The following is a 26,299-nucleotide window of genomic DNA, read 5'->3' as shown; positions in this document are numbered from 1 at the left end:
TCATTATGCTTCTGAATTGTTCTCTTTCCATTGCATTTCTTTGGTGGAATAGGGATGAATTTTTATTTTGTATTTCTCATGTGCCAGATACATCCATTGTACTAACTTATATTAAGTTTCTGCTGCACACACTTTTGATAGAGCCCTGGTTAGTTCTGTTTCTGGGAATTTATTCCTCATTTCCATTTCTAAAAAGAAAAAAACAATGGCGAGGGAGTTATTTTTACAGTTCAAGTGGCGAGCAGTTCTAGAAAACATTTCAGCACTGGACATCTATAGGCAAACGTATGTGTTACCAGTGTTTGGAAATCATTCTCCCTCTCCATGATGGTTCGGTGACAGCAATGTTAATGAAGAGAGAGAGGGAGAGGGAGAAAACAGAATGAATCCATTTTTCTGCTTCTATAGAATTGATCCTAATGCTGCATAGTGTGTGAACTCAGTCATTCCCAGACAGTTCTGCCAGGCTTTGAGCTAGAAGATAATGGGATCATTGTTTAACTGTCCCCCTCCTCTTTCCCGCAGACCAAGAGGACATACCAGAGCAGCTTGAAAGTGACTTGTCGCATCCATCTGAGGACTCTGTCCATGATATTCGTGTCACTGCAGATGTGCCAGTGGCAGCTACTTCAGTACATGACTCATGTAAGTTAAGGCATTGTATTGCATTTTACTTTGCAAGTCTTGTGAAAAAGATTTTTTTTTTTTTTACATCTGCATTTCCCCCTAAGGTTGAACATGGTGCACTACCCTGATTGATGAGCTATTTGCCGATCATCACTTGTCCGACTATTGGGGCAAAATCCTTGGGCACAAATAGGATGGCATCAACTCGCTCTGATTGCTACTTTGTTCAATTCCACTGGCACTGCATATGTCTACTCTATGTATGCTTTGGACATATTCCAGTTTTCTTACTGAATGCATTTATATTACAAGACAAATGCTATGCCCCGATGTCATACCCTGTCTTGTGTTGGTCTAAAAAAAATTAATAACCAAAAAAAAACATCTTTGCCATTCAAGTCTGTAAAGAAACAAGATATGGACTAATTGTTACAAATTATCTAGTAACTTTCTGAGAAAAATAAACCTCAGTTTTAGACTCCATGCACATTCAAAAAAGTCTTTCTGGATGTCGGATTGCTGGTAGGAAAATGCTGCTTTAAAAAAGCCCTTTTAACAGCTTTTTTTATGCGTTTCTGTGCGTTTTTCAGCGTTTTTGGGAATCTTTTTAAATCTCAGCTCTGCAATGTAAAAAAAAAAAAACTCTGGCTGCTGATAAAATCTTGTTTATGGGTGTTTTTCAGCTGTTTTGCCCACATCTGAAGTCTTCTGTCCAGTTCTGGTCACCAGTCCTCAGAAGGGATGTGTTTTGAGCTGGAGAGGTCCAGAGAAGGGCAACTAAATTAATATGGGGACTGGAGGACCTCAATTAGGAACAACAAGCACTGAATTTGTTCTCCCTGGAGAAGAGATGCTTGAGAGGAGATTTGATAGTAGCATACAAATAGCTCAACGGTGATCCCAGCATAAGGATGCAACTTTTCAGTCTCAGGGAGTGTAAGAGGACACGGGGCCACACAATGAGACTAGTAGAGAAGCGGTTTAACCTCAAGCTGCGTAAGGGTTTTTTCAGTCAGAGAAGTAAGAATGTGGAACTCTCTTCCCCAATCGGTGGGTGTCAGCAGGAAGTATGGATAGTTTTAAAAGACTCTTGGACGTGCATCTTGGCGAAAACAATATAAGGGGATTTGGGAAAGTATTTTCTTCACACACACCTACACTGGTTGAACTGGATGGGCTGTTGTCTTTTTTCAACCTTACCAACTATGTAACTAAGAACTGCTCTTGAATGCGATTTTAGCGCGTTCAGACAACAGCCCATAAACTCGCCTGCTGATAAACTTAAAATTCCTTGTGTGCATGGACACATAGGATAACATAGAGGGGAGTTTAAGGGCTGTTAAAAAAAAAAAAAAAAAAAGGCTCAAACTCACAAAAACTTGAGTTTATCAGCTTCGGTGTCCAGTGAAATTAATAGCTTCAGATGATAGACAGATGAAAAAAAAATCCTCCTACATAAGTTTTACTTGTTTATTTGCAGTCCTCTCTTCCCTACACCCCTTCAAAAGGGCAGAATAGTGCTAAAATCCTTATTCATCTGTCAGGAGCACAGAGGAGGAGGAAGAAAAAGCTGCAGATAGTGTGTGAGAGCTGATTGGAGGAAAGGGACACACCCCCTTCACACACAGCACAGGAATGAAGGAAAATGCAGAGCTGTATTCTCAATATACAAACTGTGCTGGGCTGAGCTCCCTCTCCCATCACAAATTTATCACATGTGATGGGAAAACTTCTCAGAAGTGACCCGTGCTGATAACCGAGGAACAAAGCACCAGAGAGAAATTACACTTGGAGCTTTGGAGATAGACATACACTACAGATATGTGTGCTTTGTTCAGATTTCATGACTGAGGTTTACAAACACTATAAATCAGTAAAAAATGCTGTTTTTTATTGATTTGAAATGAGATGCATTTTTGTCTATGGAACCATGCACCAGCTGAGTAAAGATCATTTACTTCCTCTTTAAAGCGCAGTTCCACGCATTTTTTTTTTCTCTTTGGCTGTGCTGCATTCCCTTAGCTCATAGTTTGGCCTTTTTTTTTCTGTTAAATACCTGTTTTTGCTATTTATAAATTACTTCCTCCTTGCAATTGCTTAGGCAATTGCATTGCTAGGCGATTCGCAAGTGTTCCTGAGATAGCGGCATATTTTATCCCATGACTCCTTGCGAATCGCCTACTGCCAAAATCTCACGTATGCAGGGAGAGAGAGTAGCTGTCAGAATTCTTCGGTGATGTCGGGGGTGGGTGGGACCGAGCAGCTATCGAACTCTATTAACCATTAACCCGTAGCAAGTATGCAGCAAGTGATGTCAGAACTCCAGATCCAGCTGGTAGCCAAAGGATCGGCGTGACAGCCACACAGATTACACTTTCAGAAAAAAATCTGCATCCTGTATTTTTTTTTTTTTGTGTTGGTTTCCTTTTTATTCTTTGGTAACAAACCTGTGATCACTGCAGCTGCAAATTTCTTTTTTTCTTTTTTTTTTTTTTTTTCTTCAGTGAGAAGTGGAGATAAAACAGAAAATCTGAGCCATAGCAAACATGCAGAGGAAATTAGACAGAGTTCCCCTCAAGAGGACAAAGTTGAAGAACAGAGAAAGAGTCCCAAAATCCTTGAGAAATCTGATTATGAGCAGGAGGTAATGGAATCACTTTAATTTACAGTATTAAAAATTTCAAAAGTTGAGCATTAGACTGTGCGCTCTTTTTGTAAGCTTAAAGACCATGTGCAAATTATGAGGTAAGGTTTATATAAAACAAAAATGTAATATGTTGCAACTTACCAATCTTTAGATATAGTAGCTGATTTTTTATTTTTTTCCTTATAACCTGGTGATCCTGCCAGTAAGACATTTCCCTTCCTAGAGTAAAAATGCTCACTTACTGTACTGCATCTATCACCCTAGGTTTCTATCTAGATTTTGACAGCAAACATCTTAGGCCAACCTTCGATGGATCGAAACTCGGCCGATTTGATTCGAACCATGTGTGGGCAAGCTAAATGTGCCAAGTTGACCGATCAATCGATAAACTTTTGTTACAACCAGTCTGCCAGGTTTGCTTGTGATTATTGCTAGCTGCTGCTATAGCCACTAGCGATAATTACTGTCTTCTGACCCCCTGCCAGGAGCAGACATTTGCTCGGCAGGAGGGATTCCCTTGTCAGCACTGTCTATGTTGATGGGGGAATTGTGCAAATTGCTTTCTTGCAACACGGGAAGACATTTGCACCATCTATGGCCTGCCTTACCTTGTCATTATCTCCATTGTGTGGGGGAGAAGGAGTTGAGTAAGCTTAGAAATCTGATAACAAATTTTAGGTATCCATTCAGTACAAAGGAAGTTACAAGGACACTGGATGTCTATTGGGAACAGTTTATTTTTTTTATTTTTTTTACTTGCAAATAAATATATATACAGTATAACCCAAAAAAATGTAATTAATGCAGCCACCACATCTAAGCCTGGTAAGCTGTAATAGATTACATATTTGTTATTGGGTTTCCGTATACCTTCAGCTTAGACAATGTCTCTTAAAGTGAACCTGCACTGGTTCTTAAAGTGGTATTAAATCCATGAACAAATATTTATTATATTGCAACTTACCAATTCTTATATGTGATGACTGCATTTGTTTTCTTTTTTAAGGCTTTTTGTTTTTCTATATTTCACCTATTGATCCGCCCAGTAAGTCTGTTGTTATTTTTCAACCTCCTTTAACAGACCAAGCTATCCAGCAAAAAAAGTGGCAAAAATGTTTCAAACTTTTTAACACTGATAGGGGTGGTTGCAGTGGTCAGTTTTTAATCCTTAATCCCAAAAGGAGAAAAACTGTTGTTGTAACTGCTTAAAAAAACTGTTAGCTGAAGTTGGACTTTAATTTACTAGTCATGTTCATTTCAGTCTGCTAGTGCATCAAACAATACCCTCTTCTAAGACTCACAATTCTTCTGTTGAAAGATATCTCTGTTACCCCTACTCCCTCCTGCAAGTGCCTCTAACACTGCAGACACGGTATAAAAATATGAAGCTGTAGGTACAGAAGTGCCTAGGTATAGTCCTATACCAGGAAGTGCACTGCTATTTTTGAGGAGTGACCTGGCATAAGGTACATTATTCAGGGTGTTACTTAGGCATATCATTGTTATTGCGCTCCTCTTATTTCTATTCAAACATGTTACTTAGGCATACTTTAAAATGTCTACTTGTTCCCAATAGCATCGCAATCTTCACATTTTGAGTTGACTTTAAGATGTATCTACATTTTTCAATTACTTTTATTCACAATTTAAACATACCTTTTACCCTAGTTGTGTGGGGTAGGCTGAGAGTGCATAATAAATAACGAACAGTTAAAGTGAAACAAAAACATAAATAGAAAACAAAAAGTTGAGTGGCGCAACAATGCCCTTTAAAATTATCAAAAATGGTGAGACCTATACACTAGTATCCAACCAAGATACTTTCAGCATGGAGTTTGCTTGTGCTTCCTGTGCTTGCTTGGATTTCCTCCTACTCTCTGTAGACATAGTGGTTAGTTGGCTCCTGGCTAATTTGACCCAAGTATATATGCATGCATGTGAGATCGGGAATCTTAGATTGTAAGTCCTTTGAGGGCAGGGACTAATGTAATGTGAGTGCACAATTGGTAAAATTTTAGCTCTATATCAGTAGCTAATGAGCGTGGGGAAACTTCTGTTTACATTTTAATGATTACTGGACATGTGAGTCACACCTTGTAGTACTAACCCATAGGTTAGCAAGGTGTGAGTACCTACTCCAAACCTCCTACCCTTTTGTGCCAGAATGGCTGGATGCAGAAGTGCTCAGGTTGTGTGGTGGAATACTCGATATTCTAAGCTGTCAAATTTGCCTTACATTCTGTGTGTTTTTGATTAGTAGATGATAATATAAAATAATGTCTTGGTGTGCCTCGTATTCTAAGATTTCTGTAGCAGATTCTAAAACATCCCAAGAAGAAGAAAACTCAAGAGTAAGGTTACCAGAACAAGAAGATACAATGGTGAGAGAGGCTGAAGAAAATGCCAGACTAAGTACTTCCGAAGAGGCAAATCCCCTGAACAAGTACATGCAGTTACTTCTCCAGAATCGAGCAGAAGAACAGCCTGACAAGGTGAGCTGCAGACACAGATACTTTGTTATATACACATACATGGTTAATGCAAAGTCCTCAATCCATGACACTCACCCTATTGTACATTGTAGTGAGCTAGTCACTAATTTAGGCAAAAATTATAGGAACAAGATGAGGCAGCTGCCATTCCTCTTCAGTGAAGCCTTGCACTTTATAGATGGTTATTTATAATAATAAGAACAGTATCCTATACATTTTCAAATCTAGCAATGATGGTGCTGTATTGGAGCAGTAAATATGCCTTTTATGTTCTGTTATTAAGTTTAAAACTGTATTTTTCATCCTTCAAGGGCCACAGCTTGATGCTTAAAAGTGGATGTAAATCCTCGCCTGGCATATAACCAGTATAGTGAACAGCCTCAGATGATACACAGGGATGAAACAAATGTCCTACATAGGTTTTACACTGATATCTGCTATCCTTCAGTAAGTGCTCAGCCTGCTACAGATTTCCCCTCCTGTTCAGCACTGATTGGAGGAAAGGCGCACACACCCCCATTCCACATTGGAAAAGGAAGGAAGTAATGTGCAGAGCTGTGCGACGGCAAGTTGTCTGCTAATTTATTTATAGCAACCCCCCACGACACAAACTTAACGCTGCTTTTATGTTCCATCTGGGAGAGCTTGTCAGAAGTTATCGGGCTGATAACAGAGCTACGGAACAGAAGAAACACACAGCACTCAGTGCTTTGGAGAGAGATAAGAAAACACGACAGATAGATATATGTGACCAGCTCAAATTTCATGAATTGGGTTTACGTCCACTTTAACCTAGGGTTCTACTGATGCCCAAAAAACAAATAGACACTAGGCACATAGAAAACCAAAGTCCAGCCCCCAAGAGGCTACAACACCTCCCACCTTTCACCAGCTCGATTTTGCTTAGGGTACTTGGAAAGATGGGTGTCTCTTTCCTTTCTGCTGTGTATTTTGCTTAAATTAGAAGATGTTTCTACTAATAGCAGCAGTTAATGAATTCAGGTTGGCTTTTGGAAATCCTGGAAGTTTATCCAGTTAGCCAACAAGCTCAGGTTTTCCCAGGCTATTAGGTATACTAGTGCTCTGTCTGTTACAGTCTTGCAGTCGGCACTGACTACACATTTGTATTCCCTTTTTTTCTTTTTCTTTTTTTTTTTAGGGTTACAACCACTTTATGTATATGATGACACACACACACACTAAAAAACAAAAAAAACAAACAAAAAGGGCCCACAGGAGTAGCTCCAATCAAAAGAGTCACCTTAGAAACAAAATAAGAAAATGTTAATCATAGGCAGTTAAAATATAGGTATGGCATACACATTGACCTAACACCATATCCCAAATAATGCTACAGTAAGTGGATGAAGCACATACAGGAAAAATATACAAACAGCAAAGTTACTTGAAATGCATAACAACCCTATGCAAAGCCTCGTCCTGCAGATGTTCGGCGCACTTCCGCCCAATGTCACGATGACCAAGGCAGATAACTCTCCATCCAGGTGTCTTTCAATGTAAATCTATGTTGCATAAATATATCAAAGAAAAAAAAAGAGAGTGGGAGGGGGAGATATAATTCATGCACTGGGGCTACCTTAGTTTCACATTAAAATCTGAATACCTGATGGCTGCGCACTGCAGACTGCGATCTCCGTCATCGCAAATGAACCCTGGTCATGAATGCCCAGCCCCCTTCCGTCCAACCTCAACAGTTCCATAGATAACATGTCTCGTCTGTGACATGACTTGTCTGCATGGATCTGCAGTCCTAAAATGTATCCAATATGCCCATGTTTTCGTAAAGGAGGACATTCATTCTTGTGAAATCAGTTCTTCCATTTCTTGAGTTCTGTTCAGTCTTGAGAAACAATCACGTAGGCCTGGAGGTCATGTATCCAGCCAATGAACTGTTATACACATTCTGGTGGCATTTGTCATATGCGCTTGTGATTTCTTGTAGGTCCATAATGATTGTTTATTACAGTGTAACAAATATTAGAGTGAAGTAAAGGTCAAAGAATCACCCCATCACCTAGAGGATTGTCTTGTGAACTCTTTGCCCATATTCAGAAATACAGGGAAAGGTCCACCATATGTGAAAGAAGGAACCCTCCTCCTCCAGTCATCCCCAACACCAGTCGAACACTGCTAGCGTGATCTTATGAAGACGTTTTGGCACTTTGTACCATCTGGCTCTAATTTTGTTTACCACATTTTTTTTATTGAAAATCAACAAGAAAACCATCAAGTTACAATGCAGAGTAACAAACAACTTAAACTTACACCATTATGATATAGTCCAGTGGTACACATATGTCAAGCATAAATGGTTACCGTTATAATCTGGCTCTAATTTTAAAAGTGTTTTCTTGAACAGAAACATTGAGGAAACCTTTGTGAACCGTCACGTGCATGCGTTCCTACTCTTCATCCTCAAGTTTACAGTCAAGATCCACTTCCCATGCTCAGCATGCTTGGTTCAGGGAAGCCTTGTACCTTCTGCATTTCTCACAGATTCCAGGTGAATCCACATGAGCCATTTTTGATCCCTTTTTTCATTCCTGGGGACTTATTATTCTTCATGTCTTGAGGTTTAAAATGCTCACCACCACCTAGCATGATCTGACACACAGATGCCTACTATATCTCATTCTGACACCGCACATTCCCTTGCCTAAAGGCAAGCATAGACCTAGATTTAGCTGACAGGTTAAATCTCTTAACATGGAGTTGGCAGCTGCTGGTGTCAGCTTATTAATTGTGTTGTCCAGATCATTGTGCTAGCATCTGGCTAGTGCTGGAAGCTGGTCAACTGATGCCTCAAGTAACCTTTTCTTCTGTCCAGATCTACAGAGCATTATAGCTCAAGCTGTAGTTGGTGAAGCAAGCATGTAAGAAGGCCATTTTAAGCCTGTCTTTCTTGGGAGACTGTCTTTTCAACTCTTTCATGGAGAGAATCATTAGTAACGCTACAAAAAGTCGAAGCATTTACCCAGACACAGAAGCAAAGGATTACCAGTGTAGGTCAACTGCATCGTACCCTGTATAAAGAAATTTCCCTTTGTTCCTCTAAGTCAGTTTCCAGTTCCTAAACCCGCAAACCACCTTCTATCTCCTTGGAGCAGTTGGATTCTAAACACTGACAAACCAAGAGATCCAAGCCTGCATAAAAAATCCTCCGCCATAAGAAAGTTTTTCTCAAGGGTTTTTGAGTAATCGGCATTGCCCAAGGTGGTCTCTGAGTTTCACCTGAATGAGGATGTTTTAACCTCCCTGTGCCTGACTCTGGTTCACCTCAATGAGATCTTTCTCCATTGCCTGGTATGGTGATGAGGCTGTATGGGTTTAACTTTCTGCCACTACTTCTTTCAGACAGATTCTCTTTCTGTTATTCCAGATGGGCTTAAAGGAGATTACCCTGCTTCTAAATTCACTATTTTGATTAGACAGGTTATAGTGCAGGGCAGTGAGTTGCAAGATAATTGTCCACTTTTACTGTTAAATCTGGCTCCAGTGGGGTAGCGAGTGCTTCTTGGGCTTTTCACCATCATCAGGCCCCTGTATCACAGATATGTGAAACTTGCAACCCGATCTTTTGTACATACGTTTGCGACGATAATGACATCTTAGGAACCCCAAACTGAGTAATCAAAAATGAGAAGTTGTGAAGTTTCCAAACTGTGATTTTTTATGTACTTCGTTTTTCAGGTCCCTAAGGAATCGGTGGATGATGTTTCTTTGGTTGAAAAACTTTCTAATGACAGGTAAAACATTTTTTTTAATTTATAATGGTCACCTGTATTGTCTTATTTACCGTGTTTTTCACTCCATAAGCTGCACCTAGGTTTTAGAGGCAGAAAACAAGAAAAAAATATTCTGAACCAAATGGTGTACTAAAATATTTACCAGTGCCCATGAAATGCAGTCTGACCAGTGCCAACTAAATGCAGCCTGACCAGTGCCAACGAAATGCAGACTGACCAGTGCCCATGAAATGCAGCCTGACCAGTGCCCATGAAATGCAGCCTGACCAGTGCCCATGAAATGCAGCCTTACTACTTACTTGATTGCAGAGGGACTGGAAGGAACTATAGGTTAACAGCAGCAGGTGAGCAGGCCTAGTGCGTGGAGCAACCCGTAATGACGTTGCATGGGCGTGCCTCCATGCACTGGGCCTGCTCACCTGCTGCAAAGCTTGCTGGGCTTCTTCGACCTGGGCCAGGCCCCCTTCCCTTGCTATATGATCATCATGTGTGCTGCTGGGCCTGAAAAAGATTGTTGCTGCTGCCGTGGACCAGTCTGACCCCAATAAGCTCCAGCAGATGATGGCTGCCTCCCTTCTGCGGCCATGCCCTCAGACCACATCCAGCCCGGTATGTAGGGCAGTAGGAAGGGGGTGGATTTGTTCAATATTCACTCCGTAACACGCAGAGATTCTTTCCCCCATTTTTTGGGGGTGAAAAAAGTGCGCCGTGTGGAGAGCGAAAAATACACTAAATACCGTATGACGGATGGCCCCTATGCTTTCTTTTGGCTACATTACACTGTGGACATACTACATGTGTGTCTCAAATATATGTAAGGCTCCTCCTCCTTTAATTTCTACCATTTTTACCGCTCCATTTCTGGCACTGACTATTTGTACTATTTTTGAATGCTGGAACGCCAAGCATATAGAAGGCTTTAGTTTTAACACACGCCTGTATTTCCAGTTTTGAGTGGCAGTAACTTTTGACTGCTATTTTATAGTGTAACCCTAACACATTTGAAGCTGATTTGTAAAAGTTTTGGGAGGAAACACTTAATGGAGAGAGAGAGAAATGTGGTGTTACTAAACCATTGGTTCTGTTTGACCAAAGGCGTTGGGAACATTGACTTGCTGCTTTTCATTGTATGCAGTCTGCAGCAACCATATGTGCTGGTGGGGACCTTATGGGTTCAGTGATCCTAATGCACCACACTGAACCCCTACAACGTTTCTGTATTTCTGCTTGATTGACATTTAAATGTCATCTGACCTTTTTACAGTAAGAAATTAAAACTATCCTATTTACACATACATTCAACGTGTTTCATTGCAATATCTTTACAGAATATATGGTTTTCCTAGTCTAGGGCATTGATGGAGAACGTGTGTGTAAACCTCTAGGGTAATAACCTCTTAAAAAAGAGGGTATTTGGAATTAGAGATTCCAAAAAAATGTAGGGGTGTGTGTCACCTGCAGCGCCATACGTTGTGCTCCACATAACACTATGCTGTCTCACCATCTGCATTTCTTTATCCTACATCCTGGAACACAGGGCATCTTCATATCTATTGCAATAGGGTTATGTTGCTAACCTCGGGTGATCTGAGACTGGTAAAAAAAAGACAGAAAAATTCCCTCCTAAGCATAACCCCTTCAATCTAGGCGAAGCTCCAGTTTTGTTACTAGTTTCTTGGTGATGATCATGTCTGTGCAGTCTCTTCAAGAAAATGGCTAGCTTCTCAACAATTCCATATGGGAATAGGAGAACAGCTTTATCTGGATCCATTGACTACAGCTTTTCTATGCTCAAAGGAATGGTATTCTAACCCAGCACTACACATGAAGGTCGCATCAACATCCTTGACTCCTCTGGTGGGATTACAGGTGGCAGCAGTACACAGTCTCCTGGGGTAACCAAAACACTGGTGCTTAGTGGCAGAATGCCCTCCTGGATGATGTAGACTGCTGTTCCTAGCAATGGTCCTTTTTACACTTGTTGGCAGGCCATGTGTATGCAGTGGCAGAGTGAGGTGGGGATTTAGAAGGCACAAGGACCCCGTATGCATTTGTCAGGTAGGGAGGAACCTATACTTACCCCCCACAATAATGTATCTTCTGGGGGTGTTCCATCTGGATCTGACTTCTTCCATCTATCGGACATTTTTGCTATTTCCTTTCTCCAGTACTTGTGTCAGGGGAGAAATTTGTATCTGCTATTGCTGTTTAAAACCAGCTCTCTGGAATACTGTCCAGTTTAGACAGCCATGGTCACAAATTGAAGTGTTCTCCCCCCTTTGATGGAAGAAGAACCAGGGTAGGATGATATAAAGGGGGAAGCACAGTATGGGGTAGAAGGGGATTCAAAAGTCTAATCTGCGGAATCTTTTCCGGAAGAACCTCAAGGACAGGGAATTTCAGAGACCCAATGAACCTTTTGTGGGTGTTCTGGAAGTGGTCTGGGCTAAGTTAAAATGACTGCTTCCTGGGTCCTCCTCTCCGAAGGTTACAGGTGTTGGACCGTGGTGTCCACCACAACATCCTCAATCGCTCCCTGTGCATCCTCACCTATAGGATGTTTTTTAACCTCGGCTGGGCTCACCCTGACAAAGCTTTTGTTCCGCCAAAAAGGTTTGCTCAGCAATACCCCAAAGAAAGCGAGTTTACTAAGAAAGAGTATGCCATTGATGGATCCGGTAGTTCTCTTATCTCAACAAGACCCTCTCAAGTCTAGTGGATGAGGTCCCAGTATTTAAGAAAACTTAAGACAAACGCATTGAAGCCATATATAAAGTGGAAGAAAAGCCAAACTGTAACTATTCTTGTTACAATGTTCCCCCCTCCCTTCTCCCAGCTAGCTATCTTATTTAACCCGTATGAAAAAAGATGTGTCCATACCTATTTTTAATCTGCCCTGGTCCATCCACATTGTCCTGCAACTCCGTCTCCCCTGTGTCAGTGACTGTCTGCCTCAGGGGAGACGAAGGATGTCCAACTACAGATGGGCCATGAGAGCTTATGGCTAATGTCACGGCTCTGGAATTCACAACCGTTATCAAGTGTTCCCTTACTGCTTCAAGCTCAGGTGACTGGAGCTGATTGAAAATAGGTACAGAGATTTTTTGTTTGTTCTTTATACAGGTTAGACTGGGTAGAAGGAGACAGAGGGAATATTTTTAAGAATAGTTATAATTAGAGGTTTCTTCCATTTTCAAGGCTTGTTTGCTCTGATGGGTGCTGCTTTACAGTCAGAAATTGTGGCTAAAGGCATGTGCCAAAGCCTTAAAGTGGATGTAAACCCCATTCATGAAATCTGACCTGGGCACATATATCTGTAGTGTTTACTTATCTCTCTCCAAAGCCCCAAGTCCCGTGTTTTTCTGCTCTTTCATTCCTCTGACAAGTTCTCTGAGACAGGAGATAAAAGCACCTGAAAATTTGTTTTGGAGGTGGGTGCTATAAATAGGTTAGCAGAGAGCTTGTCATGTCACAGCACAGCTCTGTAAGTATCTTTGTGGAGGGGGGTGTGTGCGCCTTTCCTCCAATCAGCAGTCACACAATGTATGCCAAGACTCCGCTCCTACTGCTGAATGAGGAAGTAAAAATTCTAACACGATGTTAGAATTCTAAAGACTATAGAAAGCTGAAGACTGCAGATATGCATGTAAAACCTATGTAGGTCGATTTGATTATTCTCTGTGTATCATCTGAGGATGTTCACTTCACTGGGTATAGGAGAGGGTTTACATCCACTTTAAAGTAATACTAAACTTCTTTTTCCTAAAAAAAAAAAAAAAATGTTATACTTAACTGCTCGGTGGCTTACCCCCTCTTTTTTGGTCTCCCACAGATGCTGTCTGCTCCTTCTTTCTGTGGGTGCCTTCTTATTAAGCTATGGGCTGGGGGCACCTGCACAGGTGTGCTGACAAACTGGACTGTGTGCATTCATAGATGTGCGGCTCAGCCAGAACAGGATTTGACTGACAACAGCAGGAGGCTATGGCTCCCACTGCTCTCTGTGTGCCTGGTGAAAGCAAGAAAAGAGAGTAGTACTGGATTGATGAGAAGAGTTGAATAAGTGTTTTGGGGGGGGGTGAAGGGGTGAAGGAACAGTTAGTAGGGTGTTTCTTACCTTGATGCAGGGAATCCATTAAGGTAAAAAAAAAACAATTTTAACTTTAGGACCTCCATAAGGGCTGGAGCCATTGTATGACGAGAGGTGGGATTCTCCTAGTGGAGATATCGAAACAAGCGGAAACTCTCAAGATTTATTTCATGTGCTGTCAGCTTCTAAGTGGATGCCTTGAAGTTCTCCATTCGACAACTTTCTCTTTTTAGGGGTGTTTAGTCTGAACACATGCACAGGATTTTGTGGCTAAAGTTTTGTTCAAAGGAGTTACCCTGTAAGAAGCATGTGTAACATTTACCCTTTCAAGGAGAACATTTGTTTGGTCTTTCTTTGCATGATTACATCCAAAAAGTGATGGTACCTTGTTACCACTTAAAAATTACAGTTTAGAAACCTGCAACTCCATCCACTTCCAAAAAAGCATTTTGCCAGTCTCAGGCCACAGGCACCAAGCCCCAGATCCAATTCCAGAAAAGGCCATGAACTGCAATTAGTCAATCGGATTCTCTCTTTGTGCTTTCGGAAGGCTCAAACAAAGGTCACGCAACTTCCACATCTACCATTTCTCGATCAATACATTAGATTATTTCTGAAGCTTATGGTCTGAAGGGAAAAGTTTAACTGTTTTCGTTGACTGCTCATTCTGCCAGGAGTGTTGGCATTTCCTGGGCTATTCGTGATCGGCCTTCGGTAGCTCAGGTTTGTAAAGCTGTTACCTGGTCTTCAGTTCACACTTTTACAAAAGTTTTACAAAGTAGATGTTCGAAGCCACAGAGGACACTTCCTTTGGCCAGTGAGTTTTGCAGTCTGTTGCCTTAGGTTCTAATCTGTTTTGGTTTTGTTCTTGGGGGCTTGTTGGCTTGTTGCCATGTTCCCCCTCCCTTTATATAGAGTGATTTGTGACCTCCCTATTATAATGGATATGAAGCTGTCCTTTGCCCTGTGATATGATAAAAATGAATTTTTGGTTTACCTGTGAAGTCCTTTTCTTTGAGTACATCACAAGACACTTCCTTTGTGGTTCATGGCTTGCTACAAAAACGGAAGCCTTACTTAGATGGGAGGACTTATGCCTAGTAGGGCATTTCCTGTCTTTTTTTTTTTTTTTTTTTTTTTTTCCAGCCTCCAATCAACTGAAGGTGGCAATGTAACCCTATTGAAATGGATATGATGACCGTCTGTGATCTACTCCAAGAAAAAGGTTTTACTGGTAAACCAAAAATTTTATTATTTCATCACACTAGTAGGGACCTGTGGACAAGTAAAACAAAAGATGAATGTATAGTGAATGTATAATGTATGCATAGAATTATCAAAACCTTATTATGTAAATCATTGTGGGCAAATTCTAACTCCTTTGCCTCCTCTTCCCTCTGTGTGGCCTGTACAGTTATGATGGCCTGTATCTAGTGCACCATTACCAAGTCCTATGTTTTAACTACTTCAATACTAGCATGTCTCTTCATTTCCAAAAAATGGTATTCGCCCTGGGTTATCTACTTGTAGTGGAAACAGTTTATCAATCTATCACAGAACTGAAAAATTTCCTGGTAATGAAGGGGCATTACAGGCTGATACTCTTGTTGGTAATAAAGTATCCAACTAAGCAGATTCTAGTTATCAATCTGTGTGTGTCCCTTTTTTTTCTAATTGCAAAGCCAACATAAACAGAAAAGCTGGTTGTTATGAGAGAAACAAACACCGTTCTATACTAACTTACCTCACACATAAGACCATTTTAATCATCCAAGAAATTTCTATAAGGTCTTTGGCTGCCAGCCTGCAATCTAAAATTCTCCAAAGTTTTTTCATTTTATTAAATATAGCAAAAGTAAAAAAACTGGTAAAAGCCAACAGCAAAGCGGCTCCAATTTAAGACTTCCCAGTATTTGAAAAGCCAGGTTCACGTCTTGACCTTGGTATCACAAAAATGATTATATGGTGTGATGAAAACCATGCATTCAAGCAAGATATCCCAAAAATATAAATAAACTTTACGTATGAAACTTTTAAATATCTCTGATGTGCAGCTCCAGAAAGCTTCTCGTTGAGGTTACTGGCAACAAAGAAGGTTCCACTACTTACCAAATATAACGTATTATATTCCTTTTTTGGAATGGTGACCTAGGTAGATAAAACGTATTATTCGGGAACAATATGCAATGTAAATTGTTATAAATATTTTTGTTTTGTTTATGCACACTGAAAGTACCTGCCTTTCCTCTTTTTGAAAATACTCCGACACCAATTGCAAATCTCATAATCCTGAGAAACTGCTTTTCAAAAGTATGCAAAGACGTTTCTCATTCTTCAGACCCCTTTTCCTCATATTTAAATTTATACATCGTTTCCCTTGTGAAAGTCCTTCCTCCATGGGGGGGAACATTAATCGTCTTTGAAATGGAGTGTATTTTCTTAAAAAGCAGATGGACCGGAAGAGAGGTGAATGAAAGTATTTTGGTGCTTTGTCTTGTTTGTAGAGTAATATTTGGCCAAATATATACTCCGCATATTAGAATATCATTCATTAAAAAGGTAAAACACCAGGTTTCCTAAGATTCCATTAAGGGCTCTTACTTGGCCTTTTTGCACAATGTGTATAAATCATGTAATTGTGAAGCTACCCACGTAGCTTTCTGCCTATTAAGATCATTTTGTGTCTTTCTTCAGTATCACAGCTCATTCTATGGGAGAAGCAGATGAGGCGTCCTGGTAAACAGTCGTTTCCTCTCTTCAAGATAAGTCCAAGTCCTTTTGAATTTTCAGACTAATGGTTTGTGTGACCGGCGCAGGCTCTCTATTTGATGTGCCAGTGTTGGCAGGAGCTGATTCTTATGGCAGAAAATGTTGCATATCTTCCCGCTGAGCCTGTTAACTCCTCATGTCTGCAATTGCTCATTAAGAAGACACCAGGAAGAAAACATCTTGCTATGCCATTTTAAATTAAGCCACTGTAAAAAGAAAAAAACTATCACAAAAGAATATAGTAGCAGCTATTGTGGACCCCCTTTAAAAATGCTAGTTTCTTGCTTACTCACAAGCCTTTGTACTTTGAGACATTCATTTAAAACTAGCATGCACATCAGGAATGTCAGAAGTCCCTCAATGCATACAGGCTGCAGGTCATTGTCTCAAAGTGTTGTAGGTAAAGGGTCAGAAGGACAACCAGGCAACTAGCATTTTCTGAAGGAGAGGTCAGCAGTAGCAGCTGCCATGTTTCTTTTGTGACCAGTTTCCTTTAATATGTGAAATCATTATATTAATGCTTTGTGTGTGTTTTGTGATGTCCAGATTCTCATAACCGATCCTAATTTTGAGCAACTAATTTGTTTTTAAATAAAAATGTGGATATGATGCATGCATCTTCCCAAATTTTATAGTTCATACAGGTAAGGGATTTTCTTTTGTTTTAACCCTCAAAAACCTTGTACAGACAGGTTTCATCGTATGCAAGAGCAAAGTGTACAGCAAGCTTTTGTAATGTTTTTGGCAAGCTATGAACAGCTTTGTCTAAACGAACTAAAGTGCCATTCAGCTGCAGTTTGGGGAGGTTAAACCCTGATCTCAATAGGTGTCCCGACTGTCACTTAAAACAGGCTGGCTAAATAAAGTGTTGTGCTATCATAAGTAAAAACAGTATGTAACATATATGGAAAAGTGCTCAAACGTAAATCAAGGCCAAAATTCAATCAATCCAATAAAATGGTGGTGAAAAGAAGTAGTAGATCTGGTAGCCAAGTAGAGATTAAATGAATGACACTCCCTCCACTACAGGGGTCGACCACCACTAAATACGTAAGTTATGCTCTTACCAAAAGGCCAGGACTCCCTTGACAGGAAGGTCAAACATGCTTTGGGGACTCCCCTTGTTGAACAAGCTCCGGCAAGGATTATAGAAAAAACGTATGTACCATCTGAGGGTATAATCCACAATAGAAGCCATGGATTCCCAAATATGTGATATAAGTAAAAAAAATTCTAGTGTAAAACCTTTAAAAACTAGTTGGATGAGAAATATGCATATATCAGGAAACATCCAGGCAGAAAAATGGCATCGCCCTGACTTCCTGGTAGCACGACAGTGACGTAAATAAGTAACAACCCTACGCGTTTCTTCAGCATAGGACATCTTTTGGGGGCCTTCTACTTTTTAAACAAGCTGCAAGCAGGCTTCAGCACTACACAATAAATAAACTTGCAGCTTTATGGGATGCCTGGTAGTACAAAACATGCAATATCGGTGGTGATTTGGTAACTTATGTTAACACACCATTGGCATGAGACCAGATATTCGCTAAATAAACCTGAGGCCATAAGGCACGCTTGTCAAAAGGCAGCTAAAAACATTACTGCTACACCTAGGTTAAAGTTAAACCACAATCTGAATGTATTGTAAATATATTTATATAATAAAATAATGTCTTGTGGTTTTCTTACAAACATGTTTTCTGTTACTCAGATGTTATTGATTGTTTAATGCCTTCTTAATAAAATATGTGCACCTGTATGTTATTAGGTAATTTTGTTATTTTATTTATTTATTTATTTGTGCATGACCAGGGAAACAAACTCCCCATCAATATCTTGAAGCACAGAGCAGTCAGGTTGTACCGCTAACATTCTAACCCAATTCGGGTGAAGTCAGATAAAGCCACCACAATATCATATATCAACCATAAAGGGGACACCTGAAGCCTTGCTACCCAGTGATTTCCTGTGGTCCATGTCCCAGGGGTGGACAACTGGCAGGCTAATTCACTCAGATGCCAAGGCTTGGAGCAAGGAGAATGGTCTCCTCATCCAGATATGTTCAATCTGATATGCCAAAAATGTGCGCACCCTAGCCTCCAGATATAAAATAACTACGTATGTTGGTGGTCAGAACCAGAGATGTTTTAGCTCTAGCCTCAGATGCTCTAAGTTTCCCTTGGTCTCAGTTCAGGCTGATCTGTGCCTTCCCTGCAATGGGAATTCTGCCTTGCCTGCTCTACAAAATAAAGCAACATGGAAAAAACGATGATTCTAATTTACATACACAAGACTGGCCCAGAAGAACCTGGTACACAGAAATACTCAAACTGCTTACTCCCTGGCCTCCTCCCAACAGCCCAGATCTGCTATCTCAAGGCTCTCTATTCCTCCCCACTTAACAGTTTCTGGCTTAAACAGCATGTGAAAATCTTTATTCTAGGTGTTTCCCCTGTTAGCCCCCCTTGCAGCACCCCATACTTCCCCGTAACCTTTGTTTGGTTCCCTCTACCTTACAGAAAACACCCTTTGCATCCATCAGGGATATTGCCTTTGAAATTCTTACCAGCAAAGTAGCTTTTTTGGTAAACATCACATCTATCAGAAGTGTTTCTGAACCGGAAGCTTTTTCCAGTAAAGAGCCTTTCCTCATTGCTTCACAAAGAGAAGACTGTATTACGCCCAAGACCATCCTTTCTTCCAAAGGTGGTTTTCAGCATTCCATCTCACTGAGGACATTGGGTGCTTAGGAGCAGGACACAAGGATGACAAAAAAAACACTTCCTCCTGCCCTATTATACACCCACTTCACCAGATCTGTAGGAGTATCCTGAGCCTTTAAAGTGGTTGTAACCTCAAATGGCTTAAATTTATCTACCCTCCATGTGTTTGTTCACTAAGCAGTGCAGTGTGGTTTTTTTTATCCTAAATACCTTTTTTTTTTCTTTGTGGTCACCTCCTCTCTCTGCTCTTTATCCTGATTGAAGAGAGGCCAAGTGGGAGGGGCCAAGAATTCATTTCTGTTTTAGGTAAACAGTATAGTCAGTGAATGAAGGCTGGAGGAGAGGGGAGGGGCTGTGAGGAGAGGATAGGGGAGGGGCCATGAGATCGTGTTCTCACTACACACTATGGAGCTGACGGGGAGAACAACTGCCTTAACCCAACCGTTTTCAAAGTTTAAGCAGGTGGATGTCCAATCTTCTGTCTTTAGTCACAAGATTCTTTCAGTGGCACTCTGAACTTAGGTCTTTGACCCCTGTTTTTTTGGGGTTGTTGGCATTGTTATGCTTTTGCCTAGTGTAAGGGATCTTCCCGGGGTAGGGTGTGTTTGGACACAGTTCACAGCAGATTTGGAATTTATAAAGCAGATCTTGGCGTTTATTCGTGGTACAAACAGTCCAGCAAACAAAAATATACAGCAACACCGTGCTTTCTAAGTACAACAAAAATAAAAGTCCTAGCCCGGCTGGGCGCTTACTAACAGGTTCTTCTCACCTATCTGACACTTACAAACACAGCGTCTTTCGCCTGGATATCGCAGGGTGAGTTTTAGCTCCAGCAGTGGCTGTGCTTGCAGCTTCCTTCAACACACAGACTGTTCATTCCCTGGCTGAGAGCAAGCACCTGCAGGCCCAGCAGAGCCTTTACCTTCCCAGGCTAATTAGGATCAAAGCTCACCTGATCCAAAACCCAGAACTGGATCGGGGGGTGTGAAATGACAGGTCCCTCTACCAAACCTACCTGCCATTCCATATAAACCCAGGCCCGGCAAAATTAAATAACAACTCAGCAGCATATCGCTGCTGAGAAACTGATCCATCCTGGATTTACCATCTCACACTGTGTAGCAACCTAGGTGAGATGTACACCCCCTCGATCACTTCTCCAGTGACATGTCTACATATCCCCCCCCTCTTTTTCAGACCGGAGGGCTGAGCCTTTTGTCCCCACAGACAACTTACCCTTGACAATGCGTCAGCATTTGCCTGTAATTTCCCTGGCCTGTGTTCCACAGTGAAATTAAAGTTTTGTAGGGAGAGAAACCATCTAGTCACTCTTGCATTTCTCTCCTTGTTTAACTTCATCCATGTTAGGGGGGCATGGTCTGTCACCAACTTGAATTTCCTGCCTAGCAAGTAATACTTTAAAGATTCTAGGGCCCACTTTACTGCTAAACATTCTCGCTCCACAATGGCATAATTTTTCTCGGCCGGGGTTAGTTTTCTACTCAAGTACGTCACTGGATGCTCCTCACCATTCACTACTTGTGAGAGTACTGCACCTAAGCCTGTGTTAGAGGCATCTGTCTGGACCAGAAATTCTCGCCTGAAATCGGGGGTAACTAAGACAGGTGGTTGGCACAAGGCAGACTTAAGGCTTTGGAAAGCCTTCTCGGCCTCTGGGGTCCACGTGACCATTGCTGTCTTTCCGCCCTTTGTCAAGTCAGTTAGTGGAGCAGCAACTGAGGCAAAGTTCGGCACAAATCTACGGTAATACCCCGTAATACCCAGGAAAGCTCTAACCTGTTTCCTTGTCAGGGGTCTAGGCCAACTCTGTATTGCCTCAATTTTATTTAGCTGTGGCTTAATCAACCCTCTCCCAATAATGTAGCCCAGATATTTGGCCTCTTCTAGGGCTAGAGCACACTTCTCGGCATTTATGGTCAACCCCGCATCACTTATGGCATCCAACACGGCCTGTACCTTACAGAGGTGACTTTCCCAATCAGGGCTAAAAATGACCACATCATCGAGGTAGGCAGCTGAGTAATCACGATGTGGTCGCAGAATCAAGTCCATCAACCTCTGGAAAGTTGCAGGCGCTCCATGTAACCCGAATGGCATCACTATATACTGGAATAGCCCATCAGGGGTGGAGAATGCAGTTTTCTCTTTAGCCTCACCAGAAAGTGGAATCTGCCAGTAGCCCTTTGTGAGATCGAGGGTGGTTATGTACCTGGCGTTACCTAACTTCTCAATCAACTCATCTACCCTGGGCATAGGATACGCATCGAACTTGGAGATCTCATTCAACTTTCTGAAATCGTTACAGAACCTCCAAGTTCCATTGGGCTTTGGGATTAGCACAATTGGGCTGGACCATTCACTCTGTGACACCTCAATTACCCCCAGAGCAAGCATACATTTTACCTCGGCAGATACGGCTTCCCTACGTGCCTCCGGTATCCTATAGGGCTTAAGGTTTACTCTGCTTCTAGGCTCAGTTTCAATGTGATGATGGATGAGGTGTGTACGCCCTGGGAGGTCAGAGAACTTGTTTTTGTTTTTCTGTAAAAATTCCTGAGCCTCCTGTTTCTGTGACACTGATAGAGTATCACCTACCTTGACTGGAGGGATTGGTTGTGACAAATTATTAACAGTATTTGTCGCCACCAAGGATTCCCTGTCTTTCCAGGGCTTGATCAAGTTTATGTGATAAACTTGGAAAGGCTTCCTTCTACCTGGTTGGTGCACCTTGTAGTTCACCTCACTGATCTTTTCAACAATTTCATAGGGACCTTGCCACTTCGCCAAGAATTTACTCTCAACAGTGGGGACTAGTATAAGGACCCTATCGCCTGGGTTGAATGTCCTGATTCTTGCGGACCGGTTGTAAATTCTACTTTGGGCCTCTTGAGCCCTCTGGAGGTGTTCCCTTACCAGGGGCATTACAGTGGCTATACGGTCCTGCATTTGTGCTACATGCTCAATAACACTCTTGTATGGGGTGGACTCATTCTTCCATGTCTCTTTTGCAATGTCCAGTAGACCCCTAGGGTGACGACCATAGACCAACTCGAATGGTGAGAACCCTGTGGACGCTTGGGGCACCTCCCTAATAGCAAACATGAGGTAGGGTAATAAATGATCCCAGTCACGACCATCTTTTGCCACCACTTTCTTCAACATATGTTTCAAAGTTTTATTAAATCTCTCCACCAATCCGTCCGTCTGGGGGTGGTATACAGAGGTACGGATGTGTGAGATTTTAAATAGTTTGCATAACTCCTTCATTACTTTCGACATAAATGGCGTACCTTGGTCAGTTAGGATTTCTTTGGGGATCTCAGTCCTAGAAAACATATAAAACAACTCGCGTGCAATTGTTTTAGATGCAGTGTTTCTTAAGGGTACAGCCTCAGGATAGCGGGTCGCATAATCCATGACTACCAAAATATACTGGTGTCCTCTAGCTGACTTTACAATGGGACCCACTAAATCCATGGCAATACGCTCAAAAGGCACCTCTATAATAGGGAGTGAAACCAAAGGACTGCGAAAATGTGACACTGGGGCACTAACCTGACATGTGGGGCACGACTCACAGTATTTTTTAATGTCATCATATATGGCCGGCCAAAAAAACCTCTGGAGAACCCTCTCTCGCGTTTTGTCAGTCCCCAAGTGTCCCCCAAGAACATGGTTATGTGCCATGTCAAGCACCTGACGCCGGTACGGCTTAGGTACCAGAAGCTGTTCCACAATCTCCTCTTTTACCTTATTGACTCTATAGAAAAGATCATTAGTCACCGAAAAATGTGGAAATCTTTTTTCAGCATCTGGTTCCTGAGGTACCCCGTTCATAACAGCAACCTGCTCTCTCGCATTTTTGAGAGTGGGGTCCTGTAATTGTGCAGCCCCAAAATTATCGCTAGACACCTCTAAGTCTAGTATATTTTGCTCAGTGGGAGGAGCCTCCTCCTCCCCAGCCAGGACCTGCAAAGGAAAACAATCATTTTCATCCTGTACACTTTTATCATTCACAGTGGACAAGGCAACCACCTTAGAGGTATCCTCACTCCTTTTGGGGATTTTTCTTTTTTCCCAGAGAGCCCAGAATAATGGAAAATCGCGCCCCAATATTACATTATGCATGAGGTTTTTAACCACACCCACTTCATATTGTACGGTGCCTTGTTCAGTCCCGACTTTAGCCAGCACTATAGGGTACACTTTTGTATCACCATGTATGCACACAACACTCATATGCTTTTTAGACTCTAAGTCCCCAGTCACCAGGCTAGCATGCACCAAGGTTACGAGGCTTCCTGAGTCCATTAACGCTTTAACAGGAAAGTCATTGATTGTGATGTTGCAGATTTGCGGTTCAGTCTCTAGTCCAGGAACTGCAGCACAAGATGGTTCCGCAAATAGCGACTGACGCCGGCTAGCGTCACACTCCATGGGTTCAGTGGTAAGGGGGCAATGGGCAGACACGTGTCCCACCTCATGGCATCTCCAACACTGGATAGGGCCTGGTCCCCTTGGCAAGGAGTCCTTTTTAGAGCCCCTTAGCCACCCGGGACCATCACCAGCCTTTTGTCCCTGAGACACCACTTGAGCCCTTTTCCCCCCATCAGCACCCCTCCACACTCCCCCAATAGATGGAAGTCTCTTACCAGCTGACGGTACAGATCTGGCGCTCCGGGGAGGTGAAGATGCTGCAGGAACATCACGGAGGTAGTCCTCAGTCGCCTGGAACCTCTCCACAAGGTTGACAAGTTCATTTGCATTCTTAGGATCACCTTGTCCCACCCAGCGTTGCAGGTCAGTAGGAAGCGCTCGGAGGTAGCGATCCATCACGACCTTCTCTAGGATTTGTGCAGGAGTAGAAGTGTCTGGCTCCAACCACTTTCTTGCCAAATGGATTAGGTCATACATCTGGGACCTCGCTGATTTGTCCAGACTGTAGCTCCAGTTGCGTACCCTCCGGGCACGGACTGCAGTAGTAACTCCTAGTCGGGCAAGTATCTCCTCTTTTAGCCGAGTATAGTCCTTAACCTCTTGCTCACTGAGGTCATAGTAGGCCTTTTGAGGTTCACCTGTTAAATAGGGCGCAATTACCTCTGCCCACTCAGCGGCTGGTAACTTCTCTCGCTCAGCCACGCGCTCAAATACTGTTAGATAGGCTTCAACATCGTCCTCAGCAGTCATCTTTTGCAGCGCTTTCTGCACAGTCCTTCTCCCAAAAAAAATCTCTGGAGCGGCTCCCATCACTGTGGGTGGATTAGCAACCACAGGCGCCTCTCGATTTGCTATCAGGTGCTCGATAAGTTGTTGTTGTGCAGCCATGGACTGTTCATGTCGTCTATTGACCTCTATCTGAGCCTGCTGTTGTTGCAAACTCACTTGCATAAACTGCTTCAGCATCTCCTCCATGTTGCTGGACTGTTCTTGGAGTGTAGTTGCAGCTTTCACCCAGGACATCAGCAGCTGTAGCCAAGTCTGTCCACACCGTTGCCCCTAGCAACCGTGTTGCTCGCTACCTCCACCAATTGTAAGGGATCTTCCCGGGGTAGGGTGTGTTTGGACACAGTTCACAGCAGATTTGGAATTTATAAAGCAGATCTTGGCGTTTATTCGTGGTACAAACAGTCCAGCAAACAAAAATATACAGCAACACCGTGCTTTCTAAGTACAACAAAAATAAAAGTCCTAGCCCGGCTGGGCGCTTACTAACAGGTTCTTCTCACCTATCTGACACTTACAAACACAGCGTCTTTCGCCTGGATATCGCAGGGTGAGTTTTAGCTCCAGCAGTGGCTGTGCTTGCAGCTTCCTTCAACACACAGACTGTTCATTCCCTGGCTGAGAGCAAGCACCTGCAGGCCCAGCAGAGCCTTTACCTTCCCAGGCTAATTAGGATCAAAGCTCACCTGATCCAAAACCCAGAACTGGATCGGGGGGTGTGAAATGACAGGTCCCTCTACCAAACCTACCTGCCATTCCATATAAACCCAGGCCCGGCAAAATTAAATAACAACTCAGCAGCATATCGCTGCTGAGAAACTGATCCATCCTGGATTTACCATCTCACACTGTGTAGCAACCTAGGTGAGATGTACACCCCCTCGATCACTTCTCCAGTGACATGTCTACACTAGTTATTGCCCACCCTTTGTATTCTTTGCTTGGGACTGTCCCATGGTGTATGAATAAATTGCCTGTGTCCTGTACTGTATGATTAAGATAAGAGGAATTTTGACTTACCTGTAAAATCCATATCTTTCAGTACAGTTCAAGATACAGGCCCTAACGCTCCTTGTTGCTTTGCTTGCTACAAAATGAGGAATAAGGTAGGGTTATACGGGAAGCTCCCCAGGAAGGGTGTCTTCAAAATCTTGCCAGTGTCCAATCATCTGAAGGTACAAGCCAATGTTTTTTTAATACATTGTCTGTGTGCTGTGCTATACTTGAAGATATGGGGTTTCTTTCAAAATGTATGTCTATTCTACAGTACAGGATACAGGAATTGATTCATATGCTGCTACCTGCAGGTAAAATAGACACTGGCAAAAGCTTTGCTGGGTCCGCCCCCTAGAATACCTGTATAACCCTGCCCACTCCTTGAAACTCCTTTTTGCTGGTGTCCTTAGGTGAGGAATGCCTTCTTTTCCTAGAGAAGATTTTCATACTTTTTTTTTTCAATTTCAATAGTGTTCAAGTTTAACAAAGAACAATTGAGCATCATTTTTGCCCTTGCAGGGGCTAGCTTTGACAGTTGTAACAAAGGTTGTCTTATACATTGGCAAAAATGAGACAATGGCGGATAACAGAGAGCTGACATAGCAGCAGTAACTGGTCATTACATTATAAGCCGTACAAGTCAAAAGGCCCTGGAGAGGCTCCCCACAGCGGTGAGACGCCCCTCAGGCCTGTAAATGCCCATGCGGTGGCGCAATATGTAAACACAAGAGAGTAAGGGAATAAGAGGGCACATGCGAGGAAATGGACAAGGGAGTGGCAGGATGGGAAAATGTATTGTGCATCTTTTTAAAGCACTGCAAAGAAGCAAAGAAGGGGGGAGGAGACCGGAGGCCAAGAGGGAAGGGAAAACACAGGCTTGGGAACATTGAGGCTGCCAATCAGAGTAGGTCCAAGCTGGCTTGAGGGAAGGCATATGTCTG

General features: G+C 42.3%; 1 protein-coding gene across 5 annotated transcripts in view; it reads left to right on the top strand.

Annotated features, from left to right (window-relative positions):
* The window catches only part of OFD1 (OFD1 centriole and centriolar satellite protein), a 74,218-nt gene extending 56,062 nt beyond the window's left edge, over positions 1-18,156 (top strand). For all 5 annotated transcript variants that reach the window (XM_077482530.1, XM_077482527.1, XM_077482531.1 and 2 more), the window contains 5 exons: positions 526-645; positions 3,132-3,271; positions 5,578-5,766; positions 9,478-9,533; positions 16,315-18,156. In XM_077482530.1, the coding sequence (XP_077338656.1) occupies positions 526-645; positions 3,132-3,271; positions 5,578-5,766; positions 9,478-9,533; positions 16,315-16,360 (551 nt within the window). In that variant the 3' untranslated portion in view covers positions 16,361-18,156. The remainder of the gene's footprint in view (positions 1-525; positions 646-3,131; positions 3,272-5,577; positions 5,767-9,477; positions 9,534-16,314) is intronic.
* The last annotated feature ends 8,143 nt before the right edge of the window (positions 18,157-26,299 follow it).

Source organism: Lithobates pipiens, unplaced genomic scaffold (assembly GCF_037356315.1).
Source record: "Lithobates pipiens isolate NorthernLeopardFrog02 unplaced genomic scaffold, aLitPip1_a1.2 Scaffold_16, whole genome shotgun sequence".
In the NCBI taxonomy this organism is placed as follows: Eukaryota; Metazoa; Chordata; class Amphibia; order Anura; family Ranidae; genus Lithobates; species Lithobates pipiens.
The sequence above is the reverse complement of the archived record's forward strand: the minus strand, read 5'-3'. Positions and strand labels throughout refer to the sequence as shown.